We start from the raw sequence: 9,791 nt of genomic DNA, 5'->3' as shown, positions 1-9,791 counted from the left end.
CTCCCTCTCGCGCGGCCGCTGGGGGCGGGGCAGGCGGGGCGGCGGAGGTGGCGCGCGAGGTGGGGAGAGCGCCGCCGGCGGCGGGGCGGGAGGCGCGCGGGGCCTGGCGCTCCTGGCTCGCGGGGCCGCCGCCGAGCGCCCGCACCCGCCCGGCTGCTCTGCCCGCGCCGGGGCGGCTCCCCCCGGCTTGTCGCACCCTGAGGGGGGGCGGCGGGCTGGGCTCGCCCGCGTTCCGCCCGCGTTCCGCCCGCGTTCCGCCCGCGGCCGGGGGGCGCCGCCCGCTCCCCCCGGGGGTGCCCCCGCAGCCGGTACTGGGCAGCGGCCGCGCCTCGCCTTCGCTGTGGGGCTGCGGGCGGGGGTGCCCGCCCTTAGAACCGGGCCGGCGGCGCGGGGCGGTAAGTCACCGGCCGGCGGCTGGCGCTCGCTCGGGGGGGGGCGGCCCGCCGCGCTCTGCGCCGCCCGGCCCCCGGCCCGCGCTTGGCGGCCGCCCTCCGCCGGCCCTTCCCGCCCGCACCTGGGCCGCCCGCCGCCGCCCTGAGGTAACGGCCGGCCCGGCTGCTGCGGCGGGGCGGGGGCGGCCCCGCTCCCCGGCTCGGCTGCGGCTGGTGCGCGGCACGGCCGGCGCGGAGGTTCCGCAGTCCCCGCTGAGCGCAGCGAGCCCTGTTGGCACGGGGCTCCGTCGCACGAAACGGAGCGATTCGCGTCCTGCTTGTGCCGGTTTCCAGTTCCCGGCAAAATGTTTCCTGCCAGTGTTCTCTTTTTGCTTGCCCTTCACTATTTCCTTCTCCTCTTACAAGTGACTTCCCACGTGGAAGTCTTTATGTCTTTTGCAAGTAAACTTTGTGTTTCCTTCAGCTGCTGGGAAATCGCTGTTCTTGCCAAAAACCACAGCGAGCTTTTCACTTTGGTTCCTGTGAGCGAGGTGATAGAGTTTAAGATTTTTGCAGTGGCACATACTTAAGATTTATACCTGTTGAAATAATTTCTCCCTCCTTCCTTTTCCTGAAAGTAGCTTTGATGATTATGAAATGTTGACATTACATTAGCTGATTTATTAAGGAAGAGTCTCAAACAAGAGGTAGGCTCAAAATTTTAAAATCTATGGTATTAAAAAATTTTCGTATTAAAATCAAATGGCAGGGAGAAGTTAATCCCCAATGATCCTTTTCTTCTGAGTTAAATACTTTTCGTGGCTGTGGTCTTCCTTTTGGCTGTATTGACAAAGAAATAATGATTTATTAATTCCTATTACCAAGAAATATAAGTGCATTGATAATAAGCGTTGTTACATTCTTGAACTTGTCTCCTGAAGATCCAGGCCTTATTTATGTTACTTCAGTGTCATAAAAGGAAGAATTACAATGTTCGATTGCTAGTTGCTGCTTAATACCAGCAGCTGAAGAACCATACTGCTTTGGTTTATACTGAGTGCAGTTTGATTATGTACTGTTGCATGTTGTTTTGGATTAATTAGGTACTTAAATAAGGAAAGATTTTCTTGACCCTAGAATTTTTGCTCTGGGGTGAGCTATGCTGTCATTATTCAAAAGTTATTCCAGTGGTTAGCCTCCACAGCTGCCTGAATGTAATGCGAATACGGTTACGGATGAGATACACACATCATCATCCTGTAGTCAACGAGAACAGCACACTGTAACAACAAAAAGGGTGATGAAGAATTTTTAGTGAGTAGTAATTATCTGAATTTGTATGGGGTGGTCTCATAATCTTTTTTTAGTGATTCTGGTTCCCTTACCATTCGTACTCATACACAGTGCAAGGTGGCAGAGACATGTTAGCATCTATTAGATTATCCCCCCTTCCCCCCAATCATACGATTTACCTAGTATGGTATTTGGATCTTTTAGTTCATAGCATGTCCTTTTTTTTTCAGTTTTAATTATCTGGACTTCTTATAAAGAACCGAATTTTTAAGAGAGGAAGTTTCTGTGTCTGAATAGTTGTTTTTGCTTCTGCTAGTAGTGTTGTAGAGCACTGTGAAATACGGTGTTGTATCTTATCAAGGCTTCAGCACCATAATATGCATTAATTATCATGTTTCTATCTTCACGGTATAGTGTTTGTGAGTGCTCATAGTTTTGCGAAGAATCATTTATTTTGCAGTCTAGACAGGGTAGCAGAGACTGGCAGGTTGGCCATGGCAGGGATCTCAGAGGTACTCTGTCCAGGGTTGCTGTTCTGAATGCGTGATAGTAATGAGTGCTCTAAGGTGTTTCTCTAAATCTGAAACTTAAAACATTCACATGTGAAATTATTAACCACTTTAATTTAGACAGAATCCAGGGTGAGATCCATCTTGCCTAATTTACAGTTCTGAAAGTTAGTTGGCTTTTTCCGTCATGGGGGAGGAATATGTTGTATGAACTCTGCCTCAGGTATACAGGGCAGTATGTCAAAACAGCATCTGTTTTTCCACTGTCTGTGGGGATTAGGTACTTATGTATTGGTGTATAAACAGGGAGAGATGAATCCTACTCCAGATTAAAAAATGGTAATTTTTTTGCGAGTTTCTGAAGGTTATTTAAACTTAGATTCTTTGCATACTGAAGCTGTTCTTCCCTGACGTGATTTTACATTTGTCAGATGTATGTCTTTTGTCATTTTAGGTTTCCAGCTCGGTATCTGTGTGCTTGTGCTGATTTGCCAATGAAGTACATCCTGGTAACTGGTGGTGTCATCTCAGGCATCGGCAAAGGAATCATTGCAAGCAGCATTGGCACCATCCTGAAATCATGTGGTCTACGTGTCACTGCAATCAAAATTGATCCTTACATAAACATAGATGCTGGAACCTTTTCACCATATGAACATGGTATGAAGGGCAGTGCTGTTCCTTTTTGCATAAATATTTTTGTTCACAGTACTGTGGTGTTTTGGTTGGGTTGTTTTTTTTGTTTTTTTTTTTATAAATCCAATAGTATGGTAGTTATTAGTCATTTTATGATCTATTTTGCAATCTATTTTGCAATCTATTTTTGTATGTTTTCCTTACTATGCGTTCTTAAGGGCATTGCCTGCTTTTAAGTAAAGAGAGGAGAAGCTTGTTTGTTGAAGACACTTATATGAGTAGATGCTTAAAATACCACTTTGTTGGGAAAATCCTAGCTGTAGACCTTGTTCAGTTAATGCTATCTTCAGTTCAACTTTATTTAAAAAAATAAAAATTGGAATAGTACTATAAAATTTATTTGAAACTGAAGTCCTCGATAGTTAGTGAATGTATGCTGTTATCTGGATGTCAGGTGTCAGTGCTTTCTAGTGTGTCTTCATGTGAGTTAGATTAAATGCTCATTTTAGTCAATGAGCATCTAGTCAAAACCATCAGTGAAGCTTAGAGAGCCAACTAATGATACCATTTTAAACTAGATACTTAGTTTTGTTGGTTAGTTCTCTAAGCCACGTTGGTTGTATTGACTGCATTGCTGATGAGCTGTAAGACAGTCTGACGTGTTTATAATGTTGAATGTTCCTTCAGCTGTCAGGCTTGTTACTCATACATTTATTAAAAAAGCATGGCTTTCAGAGTTCCAAAGTACCATCAGCCAGTAGACATTTCAAATTCTTTTTACTTGTCAGATTTTGTCGGCTTGCTTTTAGTCTAGACCAAAACTCTTGGATATAGAGATGAATGTGTTTGTCTCCTGAACTGAAAAAAGATCACTTTGCTTTTTAAGTGGAGGAAGAGCACAGCACTTTAAGACCTTTCTCAACAAGCCAAGTTTCCCCAATCCAGTAGCCCTGCACTTTCAGGTGTGCATCTGGTGCTAATAAGGCAGTTGACTGGGAAAGTTCTGTCTTCCTTGGATGGTAAGACTCATGTGATGACTTAAGATTGTGAGGATATATTCCTCCCCTGGATCAGGTACAGAGGAGAGGCGACACTATGGCATGTAATTCCCAAATGATTATTTTTTGTTTTCTTCTCTGTTCACTTAAGAGTTTCTCATTGATTGTTAAGAAACATTGCCTTACTGGGTAATAGCAAGCCTCTTTTGTTAATGGTTTGGCAGAAATGTGATTGTTTAATTTAGTGATTTCCAGTTAACTAAAGAGTTTGTTTTTTTAATAATATGTCCAAGGCGTGTTTATGAGAGATATTGGTTCCACTCTTGTCTGTTGGCTTAAATGATCTCTTAGTACAGAGGAGGTACTCAGGCCTCACAGGGTCAGGCATAAATCTTCCACTGTGTTGTACATATTGTGGTGGTTTTGTTTAAACTGTTCTTTGAAATGGAGTGTTGTATCTTGGCGGGATATATATTTCTGTAGACCACACTGTTCCTTCAGGAGGATTGCTTCTTTTTTTTTTTTTTTTTTCTTTTTCTCTTGTGCATTAGTCCTATAATTCATTGGGTCATAGCAAAATATTTTATGTTTTTTCTGAAGAGCTTTCCAGCTTTACCTCAAGATCTAGCAACTTTAGTAGAGACTCTTTAGAGGTCTAAGAAAGGTCTGAACCTGAAGAATATTTTAATTAGATTTTTCAGGGTCAGAAGTAACCCTAGCTGGGGACATAGTGAACCAAATATACAAGATGAAACAACTGAATAAGAAACAATGGTCATGTTTGAAGAAGCATCATAACTTTACTCCTGATCCAAGCCCTAATCATTAAAATAGATCCAAACAACAAGAATTTATAGTGGAACACTTTGAACATGTGTACTAACTCATGCTTATAAAAGCACAGGTTTTGGCTCCCACATGTAAATTAATATTTTATTTGTTGCTGATTTATGATTTCTGGAGATTGTTTTCTTCTAATCAAGGATTGTAGCATGCTGTTGAAATGCTGGTTAAATAAATTTAAGTTGGTTAAATATTTTGGCAGTATAACTTAAATTTATTTGCAAAACTATACATGATTGAGGGATAGATACTTAATGTGAAAGTAATGACTGATATTGTCACACAGAATGACAATGCAGATTGAGTTGCAGCGTGTGCTTTATCGATATGTTGTTGTAATATGTCATTTTAAAAAACATTTCTTCAGTTCTAAGATAAGTTTGTGGTATTCTTGCTGTGTGCTTAATAATTTCTGATTGTTTTATTGCTTTTCTGTCTTTTCACTTAATTTTTTTCAGGTGAAGTTTTTGTATTGAATGATGGTGGGGAAGTTGACTTAGACTTAGGAAATTATGAGAGATTTTTGGACATCAGTCTCTATAAAGATAACAACATCACCACTGGAAAGATATATCAGCATGTAATTAATAAAGAAAGACATGGTGATTACCTGGGAAAAACTGTTCAAGGTGATATTTTTAATTCTGTAGGATACTATTCCATTCAGTCTTCACAAAAGAGTGATCAGCTCCTGGCTGTGTCACCTTATTCCTTTCTCCTTCCCAAGAGATATGGGCATATTCCCATAACGCTGGGCTTCTGGCTTCAAGGAAAGGAGGAACAGAAAAAGGAGCTAGTAGTTCTGTTTTGACTTTCTGCTCATATTCCTCCTTTTGCATGCAAAAACTGGTATATGGGCCTAAAGTAAGATATGCTTGCCACTTTTGTTTTTGTCTTGTAGTTGTTCCACACATCACTGATGCAGTTCAGGAATGGGTAATGAATCAGGCAAAAGTTCCGGTGGATGATGACAGAAAAGAGCCACAAATTTGTGTAATTGAGGCAAGTATGGAACCTTTTAGGATATGTATCTGCAGTGACTGCAAAGAACTAGCTTGCTTTCTCTTTGCTACTTACTGTAAAAAGGTCAGATTGAAGTTTTATGGAGAGTAGCAATGCAAAGACAGAAGTTTTATATTCTTTGGTTTGTTCTGAGAATGATAGGTGTGGTTTTATCCCTACAGCTTCTGTTTACTTGGCTAAATCCCTTCTAGAATACTGCTGAAACTGAGCTGCTGTAGGGTTTATTAATACAGCCAATTACTGTAATATGAAGCATATATTCCAAGCTACAGACTTGAAGAAAACTTGTGTACTGCTTGAAATCTCCTATGGTCAGTAGGAGGGCCTATAACATTCTAGCTTTTCATATGACTTCAAATGTTCATCTTGTTCCTTGTGATTATGTTTAAAGGAATATATCTAAACACTGTGTAAGTTAGTTTCCCACTTTCTGGTGCTATTTTTAAGATCTTTGTAGGTAACTTTGTTAATCACTTAACCTGCTGATGTTCTGCAGAATGAAAACAATGAGTTTTACTCATCCTCAGTAGGGCATTGAGACAACTGGAGGAAAGGCAGTCAGTAACTGCTAGTATTGCTGTTACAGTGGAAAATACAGGAAAAGATTGTAGCCGAGAATTTGACAGAACATGACATAGATTTAATGCCAGAAGTGACCACCATAATCAGTAGTGTGATAAACTTTGTGATCTAGGCTGCAGATTGCTTAATATTTCTTATGCAGAAGAATTTGCCTGGATTAAAACAGACTTATTGATATAGCTGTAGATTTTTTTTATCATGTGTGCTGTAAGAGTCAAACATTTAAATTAAAACAACTGTAAAAATATTAAATATAGAAGTTGCACAAGGACATTAATAAGTGATGGGCTTATCAGTCCTTTAACTTCAAGCTTAATTTTCTCTTACACCTCCATGTAAGGTGTGGGGGTGTTTTTGGAGGAGTTTGGTTTTTTTTCTTGCTACAGCTCCAGCCTGACAAAAATATTTTTCTTTAGGACTAAGAATAATTGTAATGTTTTTTCATGACAAAATCCTGAAGCCGTTAAACCGAATATGTGTGTCATGTAAAAATGTAGTTTTCAGAAGTTTTTCTGGTGCTGGGTGAACACAAGTATGCAGTTTTGTCAAAAGCCACTTGGTGGCACAGAAAGATCATTCTGAAATACAACTACAAAAGACTATGTGCTAAACACTGCTTTATTCGGTGCTTAGTCTACTACAGCTCTGTGTCATTGAAAGACACCTAACTTCTGTCTTACAAATAAGTTTTGTGATGGACTTTGTTTTGGGTTTTGGTTTGGTAATAAGTATTTCAAGTCATTTATAATTGTAAATACTATTTCCTATTGTCCATATGACGTTTATTGATGTTGGAAACCTGTGATAATATTGTTAGATGCCTGTATCTTTTTGGTCACAACTGTTACAGGCAGGAAAATAGAGTTTTTCTGTACAAAAACCTTTATATCAGCTTAACTGTTGGTTACTTGTTCACCACTTTGAAGGCAGCATGAAAGCATGTGTTATGCAGTAGCAACACATATCTTCCCGTGGGAAGCTTATGTGTTTGGTGCAAAGTGAATATAACAAAACTGGAAAATTATTTTGTTTTCCACAGGGCGTAAAATGTGCAGAATAGGTGAGGGTTCTTTGCAGAGTATGCCTGCAAGTTTCAATTGTCAGGGTTTTTTTTAAGATAAGAATTTCAGAAAAGCTGTTGAGTCTGTAAGAGGTAGACTTTTTTGTTTTCCCTTTTTTTTTTGCTTTCTGCCACTCTGACATATCCAGGCTTTCTTTTTCAGCTGGGTGGAACCATTGGAGATATTGAAGGAATGCCATTTGTTGAAGCATTTAGACAGTTTCAGTTCAAAGCAAAAAGGGAGAACTTCTGTAATATACATGTTAGTCTAGTACCACAGGTAAGTTATTAAAGTTAATGAAATAGATTTTGCTCTGTATTGGGCTTTAGATTTGTTTACTTCCCCCACTAACCCTTTCATGCGGGAAGATTTACCCCACGTGGTGGTAAATATAAGCCTTGATAATTACTTGTATTGATGTAAAAATCTGTTTTAATGTTCTAAGTTACTAAAAAACCTCTGTTATCAACACTAATATATCTAGAGTGGTAAATATAGTTTTGCTTTTTATGTGAAGGTGCTGGTACATTATGAACCCTGTAAGAAAGGCACTCAGACTCTCTAGGTATTGTTTAAAATTAAATTTGTTAGAGCAAACACTTACAGAAAACCCAGTATAAATGACCTTACATTGCTTTAGGTATGGGAACCTCAGGTGGAGTAGCATTGAATGGTCCTGATGTGCAGCATGCTGGGCAGACCACGTCTTTAGAAGAGATTCTCCCCTTTCGATCGTTTGAGCTAATAGATCATTTTCTTACAAGGAAACAACTGTGTCATTTTTTACTGTCAAACAGAAAGGATGTTCTCAACAGAACTTCTTGCTGCATCCCTAGATAAAGGCAAGGCCAGGCAGCTGATGTGATTGGGGGTGCTGGGTGGGAGCTGCCTCCAGGCACCTCTGTTACAACCAGCTGGCTGAGTTTGTCCTGTGGCCAAGAGATTTGTGCCGCACAGGCCTGGGCTTTCTCAGGTGATCTCTGATGAGGACCATCAACTCTTCAATGTACAATGGTCTTCCAGTCAAGACCACTACAACTTTTTGTGCAGGGATGAAAGCATGTTTCCATTTGAAATCTGTGTTTTACTTTACAAATAGGTTTTCTTACTGTTTTAAGAGGTAAGTATTCACTGGGGAGATTTTCATAAGCAAAGGTTGGCAATGATGATACGATTGCACCTTGTACAAATAAAAAGAGAATTATTAACCACTGCAGCTATGGATTAGGGGATTGATCAGCAATCAGTAGGATTGATTCTGTGTATTTGAGAACAGAATTATTTACTACATCTGATTATTTCCAAGGACAGTCACTGAAGGCTTTGTGTTATGTTGGACATTCTCTATGTATTAGCAAAATGCAACTTTTAGAATACTATTTTTCTACCTGAGTCAATTATATTGAAACTTCTTCTCTAAGGGTAGAAAAAACCTCCAAACCAAAAAAAACCAAAACCCACCAGCCCCAAAATCCTAAAATAAACCTGACCTGAATTAGGGCCATGTGGTTTTTTGACAGAATTTCTTACATACATAGTAACAGTGGTACTATTTCTGTTTCTGGCATATTATGGCTCTATTTCAGTGTTTACTTCCTGCAAGTATTATTACTTGCAGTAACTTTTCTCTTTTAACCTGTAACTGTTCTGTTAGTAGATGTTAATTGCTATTTGAGCTTTCAAAATATGTCTTTCCAGCCTAATGCCACTGGCGAGCAGAAGACAAAACCAACACAGAACAGTGTTCGAGCTCTGAGGGGTCTAGGCTTGTCTCCAGATTTGGTGAGTCAATAAATACAGATTTTTATTTATGGGACATCTAGAAGTGTCCTTGCATAACCTGTGTTCAAAGAGTAAGCCTTAGTCCCCCATGAGCAACAAGAATTTTAGAAGAAATGCAAAATACATGCTGCACTGCTTCATTAAAGCCCCAGGAAATCAAAATACTCAAATTCATTCTTAAGTCAACAGAATTCAGCTAACTCCTTGCAATATGTTCTGTAGCTGTGGTGTTCTTCTAAACGGATCTTTACATAAAAATCATTCTGCGCTGCTAAAAATAAAGTTTCAGTTCAATTTGTGGGAAAACCTAGAATGCTTTTAGATTCTAACATTGTCACAAATTTCTTTATGCATGATTGAGAAGAAGCAGTCCTACCTTTGAAGTACCTTTAAAAATATTCCTGCTTGGAAATATGAAACGTGGATGAATCTTCCAAGGAAGGTTCCTCAGTTTCTTTCGTGGAATCATAGAATAGTTTGGGTTGGAAGGAACCTTTAAAGGTCATCCAGCCCAACCCCTCTGCAATAAACAGGGACATCTTCAACTAGATCAGGATGCTTAGAGCCCCATCCAGCCTGACCTTGAATGTTCCCAGGGCCTGGGGCATCTACCACCTCTCTGGGCAACCTGCTCCAGTGTTTCACCACCCTCCTGGTAAAAAATTTCCTCCCCTTACATCTAGTCTGAATCTA

The 9,791-nt window shown here is 40.3% G+C and overlaps 1 protein-coding gene across 2 annotated transcripts in view; it reads left to right on the top strand.

Moving 5' to 3' along the window:
* Positions 1–37: 37 nt before the first annotated feature.
* CTPS2 (CTP synthase 2) overlaps positions 38–9,791 on the top strand; it is a 74,058-nt gene continuing 64,304 nt past the window's right edge. Inside the window, exons 1-6 of one of the 2 annotated variants that reach the window (XM_055801213.1) lie at positions 38–59; positions 2,628–2,833; positions 5,109–5,279; positions 5,552–5,652; positions 7,479–7,595; positions 9,015–9,098. In XM_055801213.1, coding sequence (XP_055657188.1) covers positions 2,668–2,833; positions 5,109–5,279; positions 5,552–5,652; positions 7,479–7,595; positions 9,015–9,098 — 639 coding nt within the window. In that variant the 5' untranslated portion in view covers positions 38–59; positions 2,628–2,667. Of the gene's footprint in view, positions 60–250; positions 396–2,627; positions 2,834–5,108; positions 5,280–5,551; positions 5,653–7,478; positions 7,596–9,014; positions 9,099–9,791 lie in introns of those variants that run through there. The other variant, XM_055801212.1, reaches the window with a different exon arrangement.

Source organism: Falco peregrinus, chromosome 4 (genome assembly GCF_023634155.1).
Source record: "Falco peregrinus isolate bFalPer1 chromosome 4, bFalPer1.pri, whole genome shotgun sequence".
NCBI lineage: Eukaryota > Metazoa > Chordata > Aves > Falconiformes > Falconidae > Falco > Falco peregrinus.
Note: the sequence above shows the minus strand (reverse complement) of the source record. Positions and strands in the feature narration are given on the sequence as shown.